The following is an 18981-nucleotide window of genomic DNA, read 5'->3' on the forward strand; positions in this document are numbered from 1 at the left end:
TTTTTTTTTTTTCCTTACTAAAAGAGATATATCATATTCTAAACATATAACAATAAAAAAAATAAAAAATTAATATTTGGTCTACATATATTTCAATAAAAAATTAAAAGGGAAAGAAGCCGTTTAGATGAAAATTAAAGTTTTTAATTACAACAAAGGGATGGGAAAATTACAGAGGATTAGAGGAGCATATAAACCATGTTCAATGAACACGATCTGGAGCTCGAGAGCTGTGATTGTTTAGGAACACTGGTTGTTTTGTTCCAAATGAAATGAGTTGTAGGCTGCTCAGAAGTCCAGCTTCTCTCTCCTATCTAAATCAGAAGGGTTACAGATTGTCGTTTCTCTTTCCTCTCCCTTCCTCTTCTCTATGTGGATTCCTGCTTCATGATTGTCTATCCTTGTTTTGCCATCATTTTGGTTCTTCTGCTGCTAAAACTATTGGAGCACAAAACCCATCAGGTTCCCATTTCAGGAGTCTTGATGATGCATTGCTTTTCTTCGACGGCTTGGTTAGTAAGCAATCTTTCCCATCGATTAAGGATTTCAATCGGCTGTTAGGCGCCATTTCTAAGATGGAACAGTATCTCACAGTTCATTCCCTGTTTAAACAGATGTGCTCCTTAGGAATTCAACCGGATTTGTGTACTTTGAATATCTTGATCAATTGCTTGTGCCATCTGGGTTGGGTGGATTTTGGTTTCTCAGTATTGGGTAATGTCCTGAAACGTGGTTATGAACCAGATGTTGTTACATTGAGCACTCTGATCAAAGGGCTCTGTTCAAAGAATGAAATTGGCCGGGCAATTGAGTTTTTCTACAAAATGGTGGAGTTAGGGTACCCGTGTAATGAAGTCACTTATGGAACAATGATTTATGGGCTTTGCAAGAACAGAAAAGCTGTGAAGGCCCTTGCGTTGTTCAGAGAGGGAGTGCAGAATGGTGGGTGTAATCCAGACTTAATCTTGTATAGCATGATCATCGACGGTCTCTGCAAAGAGGAGCTGGTAAATGAGGCTATGAACCTCTTCATAGAACTGAAGTGCGGAGGCATCTCACCTAATGTTGTTACTTACAGCTCTGTGATTAATGGCCTCTGCAATTTTGGGCGATGGAAAGAAGCTGGTCGCATTTTTGATGAGATGATGAATAATGGAATCAGACCTAATACTATAACCTTCACCATTATGATCGATGGTCTTTGCGGAGAAGGGAGGTTTGTGGAAGCACATAAACTGTTTGATTTAATGCTACAAAAAGGTGTGTTGCCTAATATCTTCACATACAATAGCTTGATTCAAGGCCTAACCAATTCAGGCCGATGGACAGAAGTCACCCGATTGTTCAGTGAGATGTTGGAAGGGGGAATTTCACCAGATATTTTTACCTTCAACACTGTGGTTGCTGCTCTTTGTAGAGAAGGGAAGGCCAAAGAAGCTCATGGGCTCTTTTATTTGATGATTAAGAAAGGTGTGGAACCCGATTTAATCACATACAATACATTGATAGATGGATATTGTTTACTGGGGCAAATGGATAAGGCAATGGAGCTCTTTACTTCCATGATGAGTTGGGGATATAAGCCTGACACCATTACCTATAGTTCACTAATTAACGGCTATTGCAAGTGCAGGAGGATGAGTGAAGCCTTCCAGCTCTTTAAAGAAATGCCCCGCAAGGGAATAATCCTTAATACTGTTACTTATAATTCTCTTATTCAAGGATTTTTCCTTTCGGGCCAAGTTGGGTATGCACAGAAGGTTTTCAAAGAAATGAAAGTTCATGGGCACATTCCAGATCAATACACTTACTCTATATTGATGAGTGGGCTATGCAAAAGCAAGCGTATTGATGATGCACTTAAATTTTTTCACGAAATAGAGTCTAAAAACCTTGATATTCTTACTTACAGTGCCCTCCTTGATGGACTGTGGGAGGGGTCTATGCCGAAAGAGGCTGAGAAATTGTTCAACTGCATCTCTTCCAAAGGTTTGGAGCCTGATTTTAAAACATATAGCATAATGATCAAAGGATTCTGCAAAGAAGGCTTGCTGAGCAAAGCATGGGATTTGTTCATGAAATTAGAAGAAAAGGGTTGTCCTCCAAATGATGTCACTTATAACATCTTGGTTCAAGGATTTCTTCAAAATAAGGAGGCCAGCAAGGCATTCAAGCTTCTGAATGAAATGTCTCATAAAGGTTTCTCACCTGATGCAAAGACTGTATCTCTGTTAGTGAATTTGCTTGCAGAAGGGGGGCCTGAACATGAATGTTTTGAATGGCTTAACAGATTTATGCCAAATAAGAACTGACAAGGTCATATTCAGATGCCCATTCAATTTTAGCTTCCTTAAACTAATCTGATGAAATAGTAATTTATCCTACAGCAATAGGAATCAACCAAAATGACATATACACAGAGAATGTAATCAGGCTTTTCAGCTTTACCCATGGAACCAGAAGCAATTCGTGATACGTTACTACTTGCAAGGGGCCTCCAAATCCAGCATCTGTACTTTTTTTTTCAGACTGCCAACCTGTGATAGCTTCACTTAACAAGGCTGCTTCATCTTTGGACCGGGTTGCTCTTTCCATTGTTGAAGGTATGTCTTTGCTAATTCCTTTCTTTTCTTCTGTATTTTCCATGTATGCTCCTTGAACTTGCAATAGAGAGGCTCACTTTCTTGCCATAGGAGCTCCAAAGTTGAAAGTGTCGCGGGTTTGGTGGGTTCAGTCTGGATCAGTAAGAGTGTAACCTGTGTATGTGGTTTTGGGATGAGCAGTAGTTGGGTCATTGGTGTATCAATATTGTAAGATATGAATATCTGTTATATAGAAAAGTCTTGACTTGTGACAGGCTCATTTGTTGTTGGAGTAGCCTACCTCATAAGATCTTTCTTTACAAACCAATTATTATGGTAGAGGGTTTAAGAGCAAGAGATAAAGGGCAGTGAAGCCATTTCATGTGAGAAGAAAAGAGTCAGAGAGACGACACATAGACTTCCAATTGGTCAAGCGATCAACCCTCTATTGGTAGTGATATGGCGAGGCTCTTCTACTAGAAAATAAATAAATATGACCAGGCTCCATATGGGAGACTGAAATGTTTGGCTTTAGGTGCATTTTGGCTGGGCTGGGCCATGATGAGCTAGCCTATGGTTATGGGGGGCCTCTCTCTCTCTCTCTCTCTCTCTCTCTCTCAACAATCAAAACTGGATTCTCGAATTATTCAAAAAAATTAATCTGACTTTAATGGGTTTTGGACTTTTGATTTAATTGAGGAGTAGGTCTATTTCCTTTAGGTTATTGAACCAATGGTTGTAGGGGTTGACTTGGCTCTCTCATACTAGTTCTCATTATTAAGAAAAAGAAAACAAAGATAAAACATGAGCTGATTTATACCAATAGCAATCATAAGTTGTTTCAAAGTAAATCAATTAATTCATTAATTTTTTTTTTGGTTGCTAATAATGGATATTCAGGTCTTCGGCTTGATTAGGTTAGTGGGTCCGTACTGACTCCACAACCTCATGGATCTCATGAATCGGATCATATCAGAATTGAATGAAAATCATTCAATTTTCATTAAAAGCAGTGAAGAACAATAAACACTACATGTGAATGATTGAAGAAAATAAGAGGAGTCGAATTCAAAACCGCATGCTTACTGAGACGAAAGTCTTTCCTTATTCATTAATATATCTCTCTTTAATTTTTTTTCCTTGTTCACCAATAAGCCCTCTCTCTCTCTCTCTCTCTCTCTCTCTCTCTCTTAAAGTCAAAACAATCATCTATGGTCACCCACAAAAGAGAAGAAAAAATTGGTGGTCCAATGGCCAATTCAACTAGTGGACTAATGGTACTCATACAATGAAAGATACTAAGTGCATGAGATTGAATGATAATCATTCAATTTTCACTAAAAGCAGTGAAGAACAATAAACACCATGTGTGAGTGATTAAAGGAAATAACAAGAGTCGAACTCAAAACCGCATGTTTACAAAGACAAAAGTCTTTCCTTATTCATTAATAAATCTCTCTTAAAATTATTTTTTTCCTTATTCACCAATAAACCCCCTCTCTCTCTCTCTCTCTCTCTCTCTCTCTCTCTTAAAGTCAAAACAACCATCTATGGTTACCCACAAAAGAAGAGAAAAAATTGGTAGTCCAATGGCCAATTCAACTAGTGGACTAATGGTACCCATACAATGAAAGATACTAAGTGCATGCTTCAGGTCCTTCAGGATTGGATGCTACAAATTTAACATATAGTTAGATTGTCCAGATGTTGCAGTTGATAATTTTCTTTGTTGACTCTTGTTTGCCGTTACATGCGACTTGACATTTGTGCTAATCTTAATCACTACTCTTGTCTGGCTCTAAAAAACAGTGAATTCTTGATAAGAAACCAAGGAATATAGAATATACCCTAGAAAGTAAATTAAGAATTGTCATTCCATGGTAGAGGTGGGTCTCATTCAAGAAAGTATTTTTTTTTTATGAATTGGAGATAATTTATTAATCTTAGATTAGCAAGACAAAAATAGAATGAGTCAAAATATAAAATAACCAATGTCAACTTAAGATCTCATCTATTAAAATCAAGTCCTTAATATATATTATAAAATTAAAAAGAAAAAAAAATCTGATCCAAGCAATGTCGATATGTCATAAAAAGTTCTCATTACATGGTAGAGGTGGGTCTAACTCAAGAAAGTTCTATGGCTTAATGATTAAATAGATATAAAGTATCAATCTAATGATTAATAAGACAACAATCGCAAAAGAGGGAGAGTGAGAGAGACCTTTAGTGAGAATTTCTACGTGGACAGAGATTTTCCATCACACCAGAGTGAGAAACCACATTAATGAGAGGACAGGGATATGAATTCATTCACTAGAGACTCGTATAATGACTAAGGAAACATTGAATGAACAAAAATATAATATAATTTGTGTCATGAACTATAATGGCAATGATGGTAAAATAATAAGAATTAATTGATTGAAACTTCCAATGCAAATTGGGTTTTTAGAGATATAGTTAGGGTTTTGATCACCATATTTAATGGACAAGTCTGTGACACAATGGTTAAATTGCACGATACAATATGTTACAATATGTTGATCACATATTTGAAACTTGAAAACAGCCTTTTCTACACATTAAGAGTAAATTCCAACAATTACTTGTGGCTTCATAGGCACTGATAGTGGAGGAAGAAATATAATTACTTTAGTTAAACCAGACCTATTAATAATTGGGACTGGTTCATTTTGCGCATTTGGAGGCTTTGTTAAGAGTCAAGCCTATTGGAATCTGACTAGATATGATCATTATACCATTATGCTCTAAGAAGTCCGCTAAAATCTTTTTTTTTTTTTACAAGTTTTTGGGTTAATAATTCTTAACCCCTTTCAAATTTTAACCAATTCACTGCTCCCATGCTCCTATTTGTTTCTTCAATATTATAAGGGAAAAAGAACACTATCTTTATCGTCTTCTGTATGCCCTTGAAAATAGTGTTGTATTTGAATCGTTATCAATCTTGAGATCGATACCGATAACTAAATCCTCGTTAGCTAAGTGGTATAAGAGAGTGGATCAATGAGGTGCAACAGAATGATTACACATATAGGAAGGCAATGAGGTTAAAGAAACTTTTCCCTAAAAAGTTACATCTCAATGAGATAATCAACTCTCTCTCTCTCTCTCTCTCTCTCTCTCTCTCTCTCTCTCTCTCTCTTCTCTCTCTTCTGTGTGTGTGTGTTGGGAGGAGGGGGTTCAACTACACGGGTCATACACTCATGTTGTGTGTTATGTGTGCGTGTTGAGGGGAGAGGGGGGTTCAACCACACGGGGTCATGTACTAATGTTCTGCGATTCATAAAACTCATTGCATCTAGTCAATAGTTTCCGTATATTTTATCAAAAAAATATATATTAAAAAAGGAGGAGGTTAGATATACCTTTTTTTTTTCTGTAAATAAGGAGGTTAAGTATGCCATTGGCTTTCTTGGAACTAGTGGCTTAACCAATTGGAGTGCTAGGACAAGAAGGGTATAAGGGACTTTTCTAAGTAAGAAGGAGAACGAAAAGGACATCATACTAGTTATAAAGAAAGCTTGAAAAAATGCAAGAAAATGACATAGATCATAGATAATTGTATATTGGCCTGCATCCCACTAGTTTGCATGAACATATACAAGGATGCATGACAATATACAATCGAATATATGATTGAATTGAACTCTTAAATTTAGCAAGTGGCTAATTTGAAGATGACTATGGTGCAACTAGTCATGGTTTTTAAAACCCTAGCATACTTCTGATAAGTGTTCAAGCAGCCCTATGTGTCAATGTACTTTTTTTGTGGTTCTACATTTTTTCAATGCTTGTGTTTGACACTTGTAAACTCTATTTAATCAGAAACTTACATGTGAGTAGGGGACGTTGGGTTCATCTGTCCAACAAAATTGTGACTAACCTGCTGCGTGGTATATACACGTGTGCTAGTGCATTCGGTGGACCAAGAACATCTCTAAAAAAAAAAGAAAAAAGATCCAATGGATGATAGCTTCATTACACCTACAAAACAAAGAAATGGAGAAGGTGAATTTTCTTTCAAAATTGGATGATGCCATGTCTTTGGATACAAAAGCAACATATCTCTTTCTCTAAACCATGGAAATCAAGAAGAAATTCTATACAAAAGGGGAGAGAGAGAGAGAGAGAGAGAATAAATTATATGGTCCTCTTTCAATTTTGAGAGAGAAAGAAGAGAGATTAAAAATAAATTATAGGGATTATAATTATATGGTTTAGGTCCTATTTGAATTTAATGTTTGATAAGTTGGAACGGTTAAGTTTGGGGGAAAGTTAAAAGGCAAAGGGAGGAGGAGGAGGAGGAGGAGGAGGAGGAGAGGATTCCAAGAAGAAGAAATGCGGTGGGGGAAGAAAAAAACGAACCCTTTTTTATTCTCTTATTTCTGCCTTGCTTCATTTCATTCCTGAGAAGTTATAGTTTTGAGTTTTGAGTTTTGACTTTTTAGTTTTGACTTTTGACTTTTTGACTCTTCTTTCTCTGCACATAATCGTTTCGATTCTTCTCGATTTTTCGTCGAAATTCATCATAGTTGAAAACCCAGATCGGTTTTACTGCTCCAGACCTCCGAAAAGGCTTATTTGGCCGATTGGTCTCACTGTGTATAAAGGTAAAGAGCTCGTTTTGGTATTGGGGTTCTGCTGAAAACGGTTACGGAATTCAAGTTTCTGGAAATTTATCTGTGGGTTTTTGATCTCTCGTTGGTTTTGGTATTTGGGTTCCGGGGATGGTGGGTTTAAAAGGGCTTCTCTGATTGAATTGGATTGGTGATTGGAGCAGCAGCAATGTGAGAAAGTCTGGTTTGGTATCTGAAACTGGAGAAGGTTTTATAGTAAAAGAGGTACATTTTCTTCTCTTTTAACATGTTTTTTCGAAGCTGTTGGAAATTATCTTCTTAATTATGGGTGAATTTTTTTGTCTGTGGGACATTTGTGCTGTTAAACGGCATCCGATGGAACGGTTTTGATGGATCTTGCTTCATGTTCGATGTCTTGTAATTCAAAGTTCTAGGTTTTTGTTTGTCTAGTTTTCGCTGGATATTTCTTTATCATTCTATCATAACTATACTGGTTTCTTGTTGGTACACCGCGTTTCGTTTGTTTCGTTTTGATGCAATGTCTCCAATGGTAGTGGCCTATATTTTGATTCATCATAATGAAAGATTGATCCTAAATCCTTTGTGTTGCCTATCCTTGTGGATTTTATCCTTGTAGCCCTCTTCTCTTGGGTTTGCTAGTTTATCTGCTGTTGTCTTATTGGTCTCATCTACGACCCTTCATCTAGAACACCTAGTCTTTTCGTGAAATGTATTGGACTCCTGATTCATTGCAGAAGCTTGTAAGTTACCTCGTTGCCATTTAATTTTGCTGCTTGGTCTATCAGAAAAAAAATTCTTTGCTGGTCATTGAGAATGTTATGTCAGTCTGAACGCTTTCTTCATGTAATTTTATTTTCATTCACCTTTGAATTATTCTTGTAAAAATACTGATAGCAGTGGTAAGTTGTGTTCCAGAGCTGTTCAGGTGCAGCTCTGGTTGGGTTGTTTTTCCAGTTGCTGTGGCCTCATTTTATTTGCTTATTAGACGTGTTCTGTTGTTTTCTTCTCTCATCTCCTTCTCCTAATTGAAGTTACTGCACTCCATCTCCCCCATCCCCACACACAAAAAAACAAGTGGTCGTGGAGACATTTCATTTTTCTTGGTATCAATCTAGCAGACATTTATGGCTTTCTTTTTCTTATTTTTGAGTTGGTAGTTTCATTACAAGAAGCACTTGATTCGAGATTTGTCTACTTTTACAACAATCCCTTGGAGTGTAGAGATCACAAGTCTGAGTGCCTTTCTTTGCTTTGATGCTGTTACATCACAATTAACACAGTCCACAATGCTTATCAAGTTAGAATATTTTAATGTCAGTAGTTGTTAATGAAGTTGCAAGTCATATTTGTAGGCAGCACCACTTTGTCATGTCATGAAGTTCTCTTAATGATACACCAGCATTTCTTAAACATTGAAACAAGGATAGTGTAGGAAAGCCAACAAATACCCTAATTTGGCTGGTGCTAAAATCAATTGGTGCTCTTTTACACATGAAGAGGAACCCTAATTCAACTTCAAATTTCAAGAATATCTAGTGTAAGAAAGTGCAATTGATTTTTGCACCAGCCAAACAAAGTAGTATGCCAAAAGGGAAAGGAAAAACTTCTGCTACTTTCATAAAAGTAGGGAGCCTAGTAACACGTAATGTTGTCAAATTAAGGTTTTTATATTACTATTAGAATTGGGGTTTTTCTGTGTTTGTGGTTGTTTGGAAAGCATGGTTTCAACAAAGTTGGATGAAAGTTTTAGTGGCTGGACACTTTATCCCCTCATAAATCAGTAAGCACCTGCACCACAGTTATCACTATGTCTAAGTGACCCAAGGCTTTGAAGAATGTCCAAAAGCAATAGTGACACCACCAAGGCGGCTGGACACCTAGGTGACTCCTTGAAAACTACGCTTTTCTCGTTGATCCCTTTGACCAAGAGACTGACGCCAGCTAGATAAGAATGTCTTTTATGGATTTCGTGTCGGGAATAGAGCAGTGGTGGGATGTTAATGCTTATTATGTTCTCCCTATGCCCTAGATTTAGATTCTGTTCTATCTCTTCTCTTGCCTGCCTCCTTCCCAGGATTTGGAAAAGACAACACTACAACCCCCCCCCCCACACCTGCCTTATGGAGAGGTCCCTTCCTAATGTGGCCTGCACGAATTTAGGTCCATCAAAAGGTTCCTTGAGTCAGTGCTTCTACTCTGTGGTGATAAAATTGAAAATGGTTCCCTTAATTCTAGGATGATAACTGAGCAATTGCAATAAAGCAATCGGTCTGCTACATCTTCTTCTCTGAGTGTGCTGCATATTGTTTCAGAAAGAACTCTCACCTGCATTATTGTATAGTCTTCCTGTGGTTTTGGCTTTAATTGTTTTTGTATATTGCTTGTCACTAATTTTATCTTACGTGTCTCATTACTTATTTGTCTTGAAACCGTTGGTATTTCAATTATTGTTATGCCGGTCATTTCTTTCCTGTGGTTAAATATAGCATTTGAACCAATATCCATTTAGGAGTCAAGAACTTATTTGTTTTCAATTACTGGGGGATTTGATTGTGTTCTTGAAACAGGTGTGATGGAGATAACACTTTTAAAATCTCTCCTCAATGATATCTCTCGGTTCAGTAATTTATCTTCTTTTGACAACATAAACTCTGAATTGGTCCAGAAGTATTACCAAAAATTAGATGAGGTATTGAAGCTGTTGAGGCCAATACTGGATGCAATTCTTGACTCTGAAGTTGCTTCAAATGAGCAGCTTAAGAATACATTTGAAGAATTGGATGGGTTTGTTGATGAAGCTAGGGAGCTTGTCGAAAGCTGGCAACCACTGACGAGTAAAGTTTATTTTGTATGTTAAGCTTTCTTTTCTGACTTTGCCATTGTTATGTTTGAAGATAATATCAGAAGGCTTTTGGTGATTTATGGATAGACATTTTCCAGTTTTATTTGTTCCAAGAATTTCTTCTGCTCATGCATTATCCAAGTTTGGGTGTAGCCTGTGCCCAAGGCTCTCGCCACTGCAGAGTCTGGGGAGGGTCATAATGTATGCAGCCTTACCCCCCCCACCTTGGGGAGAGGTTGTTTCTTGGCTCAAACCCGTGACAACTTGGTCAAGTTTCTGTATTATAATTGATCTTAACCAGTTGTCTATCCTGACCTTTTGATAATTCATATTGCTTAATGCAGTTGATGATTATTAAGATAACCTCTTTGGGCATAAAATAGAAGTTTACTTGCTGGATTCTTAGGATCATGTTGTAGTTATCATAAGCACATCTTTTGGTCACTCAATACTAACATGGCCCAAATGAGTAATTTTTATAATGGGGAAAAGAATGTTCCCTGGAACTATTGGAGGACCCATTATTAATCTTGGAGGTAATAGCCCCTATCACAAGAGGCCATAGCCGCAAAATCTTTCTCCAGGCCTAGGACACATTCGAGTGAGGAAAAATGGTCCAAGTAGAATCATTGCGGAGGAAGCAGGAATAGACCCAATTGACCCAAATACTCTTCCTTCTAGCCGCAGTCTTCCATATAAGCTTAGGAATAGCATAATTGACATCTTTGATCCTTCTCAAGCCAATGCCTCCTTCAGCTCTAGGGAGGAAAACAGAGGACCAACTGACAGGGAAAGAAATATGGAGGATTCACAACCCTTACAAAGAAAGGCAAGCATGAGGGACTCCAACTTCAAAATGATTGACCGTTGAAGACCAGAAATGCTAGACCAATAAATGTAGGAGGACTGAAGCAGAACAAGCCCCTCCTTCGGATCATCTGTGGTCTCACCAGCAGAAGTTGCCCTGGCTTTTCAAAACGGATTGGAGGGCTTTCAAATAGGAGGATGGAAAGCACCAGGTCTTGATGGTTACCTGACGATGTTCTTTCAGACCAATTGGGACATTCTGGGAGAAGATATCTGGCATATGTTGGAACACTTTTTCTGCAGTGGTTATCTCCTTTACAAACTGAAACATACCCATATTGTGCTCGTCTCTGTAAGTAAACTACCTTTTTGCACAGCTAAGTAAGGGAAAACTTGGTAAAGAGAGATCTCGTTTTAGTCTGCTCTACGAGCATCGTATCCTCTCATTCTAGCTACCTTCTCAAACTTACAGCCAGATAAGGTACACTCAGTTTGTTTTGTGGTCATAGATCAGCTTTAGCCTTACAACAAGCTAACACAACTGAACTACCGAAAACAACATGATTTATATGAGCCGACTACCAAAACAAAAGGAGGGTACTGTGGTGACCAAGCAATGACTGCTACATATGCATGCAAGATTGGTATGTGTAGAATAGGTTATGTAAGAGAAACATACAAAACATACAATATATAGTACCAACCTAGGTTTTTGATGTCAAACTATTATTTAGGGTGTGTTTTTACACTTTGAAGGTTCAAATATTTTTAATTAGAAATTTCCCTGGAGTTTTAAGCCAAAATATGTTCATTTGACCATCAAAATGGACCTTTGACCAAAATCTGAAATATTTCGGAACCCTAGTCGAAATTGAAATCTCAAACTACACTGATGGTTAAAAGAAAGAAGAAACAAGGTAAAATCGATAAGGAAGGAGAACATGGAAATCACTAAGAAGAAAGCAGAGAAAAGAAATATATATATATATATATTTATATTTATTTATTTATTTATAGAGAGTGCCTGCACAGCCACAAGCCATGCAGGCACACTCACTAAACTCAATATTCCATTCTCATTCATCTGCTAAAGTGTTGGATTACAAGCATGTTTGTAAAACACAAATTGTACCCAACAAGGAAACTTGAAGCAAATTTAAACACAGAAACTACTAACTTGTCTCCTTCATAGCTTAACCTAAAACAAACACAGTGAAATAAAACATTACAAGATAACTCTAGTGGGAGCGCTTTGGTGCAACGATTAAGTTGCTCTGTTACAACCTCTTGGTTGCAGGTTTGAAACTTGGAAACAGCCTCTCCTTTGAAACAGGGGATTAAGGTTGCTTACATTTGCCCCTGCCAGACCCTGCAGTAGTTCTGCATTGGGATGTTCTTTGTTAGAAGATGACTCTAGATAAGTAATAAACCCCTAAATACCCTACTGGACCAACACTAATTTGGACCCGGTTTGTCTTGCTATGGGCTACCAAACGGGTTTGTTTTGGTCCAATATAGCGCTTCTGCATCATTGCTAGATCTCCTTGCAACTACTATCTTTCGGTAGTGGGAGAAGAAGCCCAAGACAGATCATAGTTTATTCAGAATTTATAAATTCACAGTATTGCTTTACTATCCTCTAATGTTTCTTCTGATTGATTTCTCATCTAACTATTTTTTTTTTTTGGGAGGTGGAGGGGTTATAGGCATTGGAAAACTCAAACAAACGATTATTACTAACAGAAAACTTAAATCTCATGGATGTTATATCAAATGCAGTGTTTGTATCTGACAAAAAAAAATTATGTTAGGCAATTTTGATTCTCAATATAACTTATTTCCTCCATTGGACCAATGGAAGATTTCTCTTTCTTCTCCTGTACTCTTAATGGTCAATCTTGTACTTCTTTTCCGGATTTTTTGAACATTAACATGAAGCTTGGGGTAGGTTCAGTATCTGTATACTTGTATATTTCTATTATCTTTTCTTTTTATATTTTTTTAGAACTATAAACTTCACAAAATTTCTAATTACCTTTCAATGCATATGTTATCAGGTGTTGCAAATCGAATCATTAAGAACAAAGATTCAGGCTTCTGGTCTGAAGCTTCTCGAGGTTCTGAACTCTTTGCATGACTACCTCCCTGGTGATTTGAGTTCATCATCTCTTGAGGTACCAAAATGATTCGTTTTTTAATGTGGGATTAATCTCGCCCTACACGCCCACCCTTTAGGTTATAATTTTCTCAGCGATCCAGACCTTCTACTGATGGGTCTTTGTTTTATTGCCCAATAAATAACATTGGTTGGATGATCTTAACCATCAAACAACAATTATCAACATTATCAGGAGAGAAAATCTGAAAATTGTAATTGCTGTCTTGAAGGACACAATTTTCATATTGCTTGATCATCCAGCTGATGCAATTGTAGGAATGTGAGAGAACCTAAAGGTGGGCTGTTGGTTGGGGTACCCAGATTGAGGAGATCACCACTAGCTTGTCAGTGTACAAATCTTGAGTTCCATAATTGAAATATATCCTCATGTTGATTTCTGTTTTCCATGGGAATGATCAATTGCAGCTGTGTGTTCAGAAACTTCAGTGTACTGGAATTGACCAGGTGTCAGCCATCATAAGACAAGCTATCAGAGATCAAGCTAATAAATCTATTCCAAACTCAGATAGCCTGGTGAAGATTGCAGACTCCCTATGGTTAACGTCCAACCAAGAACTTCTAATGGAGGCTGTGGCTCTTGAAAAGGTTAAGGCAAAGGCTGAACAAGATGAAAAGGATGGAGAGGTTGAGTACATAGATCACATGATTGATCTTGTCACCCATATGCATGACCGCCTTGTCAAAATAAAGCAGTCGCAGAGCACTAATCCTGTCTCCATCCCTGCTGATTTCTGCTGTCCTCTTTCCCTTGAGCTTATGACAGATCCTGTCATTGTGGCCTCAGGACAAACCTATGAGCGGGCTTTCATCAGGAAGTGGCTTGACCTTGGTCTCACTGTTTGTCCCAAAACCCACCAGACTTTGGCACACACTAACCTAATTCCTAACTATACTGTTAAAGCTCTAATTGCAAATTGGTGTGAATCAAACAATGTGAAGCTGCCAGACCCTGTGAAGTCTCCAAGTTTAAATCAACCCTCAACTCCTCTTGCTGATTCAGGTGCCAGAGACTTGCACATCCCACCACATTCAGTTCATTCTCCAACCAGGAGCAACTATACAAGGTCTCCAGAGTCAACTAGGTCCACGGGTTCACCAAATAATAGATTTTTATCATCTAATGGACCCCATCTAGAGGGAACTTCTCCTTCACATCCTCGTTCAGCATCTGAAGGTGGGACTGGAAATGGCCCTGCACTGGATGTTGGTAGATTATCACTAATGAACTCTGAGGATAGGATGGCCAACTTAGGAGAGAGAAATCATGCGTCAGGTGCTCAACCTTTGGTGGCATCAAGAAAAGAATCTTCTGAAGGAAGTGGCACTGATGAACAGTTTCAGGGTCATAATCGTAATGCCTCTGTATCCAGCACAGTTTCTAGTACAGATTATCACCAAGGAACACTACGGGATACCAATGAGGTCTCACAGTTGTCCAGTGATATGATTCATTACAGTGGTGATAATTCTGGGGAGGTGACATCTGAGCCTCTGGGTCCAGCTACATCAGTACCACATAGAGAACCTGAATTTCCACTGCTTTTAGAGACACGATCTAGAAGCCAAACATTCTGGCGTCGGCCATCTGAAAGAGTTGTTCCGAGGATGGTCTCCTCGCCAGCTATTGACACGAGATCTGATCTTTTGGGTATTGAAACCCAAGTGCGGAAGTTGGTTGAGGACTTGAAAGTTACTTCTGTTGATGTGCAAAGAGATGCCACTGCTGAACTTCGTCTTCTTGCTAAACACAATATGGATAATCGGATTATAATTGCAAACTGTGGGGCCATAAGCCTTTTGGTTGGTTTGCTTCATTCAACAGACACAAAGACCCAAGAGAATGCTGTTACAGCACTTCTCAACTTATCAATCAATGATAATAACAAAACTTTAATTGCAAATGCCGATGCAATTGATCCCCTCATTCATGTGCTTCAGACAGGAAGCCCTGAAGCAAAGGAGAACTCAGCTGCCACCCTTTTTAGCCTTTCAGTTATTGAGGAGAACAAGGTCAAAATTGGTCGATCTGGGGCAATCAAACCTTTGGTGGACTTATTGGGAAATGGAACCCCTCGGGGGAAGAAAGATGCTGCTACAGCTCTGTTCAATTTGTCTATATTTCATGAGAACAAGGGACTGATTGTGGAAGCTGGTGCAGTGAGGTACCTTGTTGAGTTGATGGATCCAGCAGCTGGGATGGTTGATAAGGCAGTTGCTGTCTTGGCAAACTTAGCAACAATACAAGAAGGGCGGAATGCAATTGGCCAGGGGGGAGGGATTCCAGTCCTTGTTGAAGTGGTTGAACTAGGTTCAGCAAGGGGGAAGGAAAATGCAGCTGCAGCACTGCTACAGCTCTGCAGCAGCAATAGATTTTGTAGTATGGTACTTCGAGAAGGAGCTGTTCCACCATTGGTGGCACTGTCTCAGTCGGGCACTCCACGTGCCAAAGAAAAGGTATTCTGATCGTTGCACACACATCCTTTTTTTTTTTTTTTTTTTTCTGAGAGGTGGGGTTGCATATAGATTGAGAAGCAAGGTATCCTTGGTGTCTTGATGCTCTATGTTTGACCTACCTATCAATTTAGACAGGACCAGGACCATCCAACATGGGGGTTATGTATACCTTTTGCTTGTCCGTATCCATGGGTAGCAGCCTCATTGTTGAATTCTAGTTATAATGAATCTTGGCCTATTGAAGTATTGATTATACTCAATATCAATCACTAGTCATCAAGAATTAGATTAATATTGGGATTGTTGGTTTGCAAGATTGGGAATCTCATTACTCATGAATTCAGTGGGCCCAAAATGTAGGGGATGTACCATGGTTTTTAAAACTGGACCCGGGGGGGGGGGGGGCAACAAAATGAACTTGAATGTCAAAAAACTGCTCGCTTTAGATTCTGGTTTTTGAGATAGGTGGTTCCAAGTGTGGACCAAAGCCCCCCGCCCCCACGCACACAAACACACACACACACACACACAAAGAAAAAAAGGTAGTTTACCTCTGAGGTGAATCTAGACGTCTGTGGTAAATGTTTTATATGGTTGGACTAGCATGTAGCATAGTAACATTCAATGGATCTTAAGGCTGAAAAGCCATTCCGATTGGAATGACAGCTGAGAAAGGAAAACTGAATCCAGATATCTTGTATACTCTTCTAGTCCCTTCTATGCCTGGGTTCTGAAAAGAGCATCTTGAGGGGTATCGCTATAAAGACACTTGTAGGCAAGAATACACCTGATATTTAACAGAATACCTTGAGGTACTTTTCTCCTCCACATGAATACTGGCAGCATGGATAGACTATCTATGTTTGTGAGAACTAAGTTTCTCATTTGCCGCAAATGCTTACATATATGACCACACTTGGTAAACATTTAACTTGTCCAAATTAGGATATATGTAGGGAAATTTTTTTTTAATATCATAGGATGATTTCAACCATTGCTCTTTGTTTGGACGAAATTCTGCACAGCATTTGATGTGCGGGTCTAGAGATTTGATGGCCAAAAATCATGGGGATCTTTTTTTTTTGGTCGAAAATCTCCTGGGTATCAAGTCTAGATTCTTTGGCTTTGAGAAGGGCCTTTTTCTTTTGGATGGGGGTGGGGGGAAGATGTGGATTATATGAGAACCTTCATGTTTGGCACATGGATTGATTGTTCATTTGAAGTCTTCCCAACATTCAGTGTGCCCGACTATTGAGAACTACAATGCATGGTACACCTGGAATGTTCGGAGAACATCTATAAACTGTAACATTTTCAAGGTCTTAATGATCTTTTTCCCTTTTTATTTTTTATTTATTTATTTTTTGTGGGTTGGGGGAGGTGGGCAAGTTTATGCGGTAATATTTTCAAGGTCGAAATGATCAAAATACCTTGTTTGTTGCAGGCACAAGCTCTTCTTAGTTACTTCAGAAACCAGAGACATGGTAATGTAGGAAGGTCCTGATCTTTTTGCGCAGTTGGGGAAGTTCCAAGACTGGTGGTGACCCAGTTGTGTGCAGTAAAGTTTTATACGTGTGTGATTTCCAATTTGGCAAATAATGCAATTAAATGAAATTGGGATGTTGCTTGCTTGTAATAAACCAATTTGTGTATGAGGGGACGATTGGAGTTCTCTCATTGAGTTCTTGTATATGCATTTTAGAACATTAATTTTTGTATCTGGCAGTCGATATTTCCAGCCTCTATTTGTTAGCTCTGGAATGTGATTGGCAATTTGGCATTCTTTTCTTATGTGGCTGCTGATTCACAGAATTCTTCATGCTCTATCCTTATTTTCTAGAGAAATGATCAGTTAATGGGTGCTTTCTCTTTGCCATTCGTTTTGTTTTCTGCAGACATTTTGAAGAACTACTTGCTTTGTGCTGTTGAAATATGATTCCTTGTTCCCAGTTTGCCATTACCACTTACCAAGCTTTGGCTCTGGCTTTATTGCCTTTCTTGTGGAGTTTGCTTCAGGGTATACCTCTCTTCCCTACCCACGTTGCTGTCCTACATCTGGTTGTCTGCAGTTTGGAATGCCAATTTGATGGGCTGGATGGGATGGTTACTGATATAGGGGGTTCCTAGGTGACTAGGTCTCCTACAAGATTAACTAACTAGGTAGGGTTAACTCAAGGGGCTTAAGTAAATAGGACCAAAGAAACTCAGCAACAAGATTAAGCATGCAAGATAAAACGAGACTAATAAACAAAGTAGCCAAAAAGCAATAATAATCTAGACGGAAAAACACAAAAATTCTTACTCAAGTTTCAAGTGAGGACATGGGGAAGGGAACAAACGACATACGAATGTTAGGTGCAGCACAAATCAATCTAGATACCCAAATTAGATAAGCAAACAATCAATATCCTCTAGCAACCAACTAAAGTAGAAAATCAGCAAGGGTTCTTTGGAGATATAATAGTGACGAAACAACTTAAACAATTGGTAAAGATAGGCATAAATAAAGGGCAAAGGCTGGCTTCAACGCCAATGGGCTGCAATATATAATAGGGCTTAATGGAGGTGGGGAGGGTTTAGTTTAGTGTTTTACCATACTACTGTTTAGATCTGAGGAGAAAAGAAGAGATCAAGGTCCCCCAAAATAAAGAGATGCAGTCCACCTTTAGTTGATGAAGACAAGTCCAACAGATTGTAGAGAGATCAGCACCAACGGAGAGTAAACAACAACTGAGAGTAGCAGCAGCAGTGTGTAGCAGCAGCAGTGAGGTAAGGGCAGCAGTGTGTAGCAGCAGCAGTGAGGTAAGGACAGCAGTGAGTAGCACCAGCAGTGAGGTAAGGGCAGCAGTGTGTAACAGCAACAACGAACATCGAAAGGGGAGATCAGCAGCAACAAAACAACAACAGAAAAATAAGAATGAAAAGAAAAGAGAGGGAGGCGAGACAAGAGAGAAGAGAGAAGAGAGAGCCGAGAGGCTGAGAGAAGAAAGAGGCGAGAGAGAAAAGTGAGAAAACAAGAGAGAGAGAGAGAACCGTGAGAGGGGTGGGGGTTTGTTCTTGGCTTTTTTTTTTCAATTAACATTCATTGTATTCAATAATGGCCAATGGCCTTACACTTAAATAGAATAAACTTCCAAAAATAAAAAAGATACTTAGAAACTCAATTACTTGAAATAAAAGAGTACCTAATAGACCAATATAAAAAGTCCTAGTTTCCTAATTATGTAAGACAATCAAATATCACTAAATTTAAAGCAAAGTACTAGAATCAAATAAGATTTGGTGGGGTCCACAAGATCTGCAAAGTACTAGAATCAAATAAGATTTGGTGGGATCCACAAGATCTGCAAAGTACTAGGATCAAATAAGATTTGGTGGGGTCCACAAGATCTACTGATTGGGAGGACAAGGGGGGGTCGAACCCAGCGCTGGAAGGCTGGTTCGACTCCTCTCTTTCCTTCTTCTTTCTTGTTTAATCCTCCAGCCACAAAGATG

General features: G+C 38.6%; 2 protein-coding genes across 3 annotated transcripts; both read left to right on the forward strand.

The window, feature by feature from the left end:
- Positions 1 to 190: 190 nt before the first annotated feature.
- Positions 191 to 2857, forward strand: LOC122093448 (pentatricopeptide repeat-containing protein At1g63330-like). 2 transcript variants are annotated; one of them, XM_042663797.1, is made up of 2 exons: positions 191 to 2316; positions 2394 to 2857. In XM_042663797.1, exon 1 carries the CDS (start codon positions 273 to 275, stop codon positions 2310 to 2312), a length of 2040 nt encoding a protein of 679 aa, XP_042519731.1. In that variant the 5' UTR covers positions 191 to 272; the 3' UTR covers positions 2313 to 2316; positions 2394 to 2857. The 2 variants fall into 2 exon arrangements, with proteins under 2 accessions (XP_042519731.1, XP_042519732.1); XM_042663798.1 differs by having other exon boundaries at positions 191 to 512; positions 615 to 2857.
- Positions 2858 to 6919: 4062 nt separating this feature from the next.
- LOC122094105 (U-box domain-containing protein 4-like) lies at positions 6920 to 17266 on the forward strand. The gene is made up of 5 exons (XM_042664781.1): positions 6920 to 7447; positions 9772 to 10052; positions 12911 to 13027; positions 13438 to 15486; positions 16931 to 17266. Exons 2-5 carry the CDS (start codon positions 9777 to 9779, stop codon positions 16988 to 16990), a joined length of 2502 nt encoding a protein of 833 aa, XP_042520715.1. The 5' UTR covers positions 6920 to 7447; positions 9772 to 9776; the 3' UTR covers positions 16991 to 17266.
- Positions 17267 to 18981: the final 1715 nt, after the last annotated feature.

This window comes from Macadamia integrifolia, chromosome 11 (assembly GCF_013358625.1).
Source record: "Macadamia integrifolia cultivar HAES 741 chromosome 11, SCU_Mint_v3, whole genome shotgun sequence".
In the NCBI taxonomy this organism is placed as follows: domain Eukaryota; kingdom Viridiplantae; phylum Streptophyta; class Magnoliopsida; order Proteales; family Proteaceae; genus Macadamia; species Macadamia integrifolia.

Bases quoted from the DNA above. Each gene is read 5' to 3' on its own strand.
- LOC122093448 (XM_042663797.1), top strand. From the start codon at position 273: ATGAGTTGTAGGCTGCTCAGAAGTCCAGCTTCTCTCTCCTATCTAAAT.
- LOC122094105 (XM_042664781.1), top strand. From the start codon at position 9,777: ATGGAGATAACACTTTTAAAATCTCTCCTCAATGATATCTCTCGGTTC. The intron at 10,053-12,910 runs GTATGTTAAGCT...ATATGTTATCAG, and splicing joins TGACGAGTAAAGTTTATTTT to GTGTTGCAAATCGAATCATT. The intron at 15,487-16,930 runs GTATTCTGATCG...TGTTTGTTGCAG, and splicing joins CTCCACGTGCCAAAGAAAAG to GCACAAGCTCTTCTTAGTTA.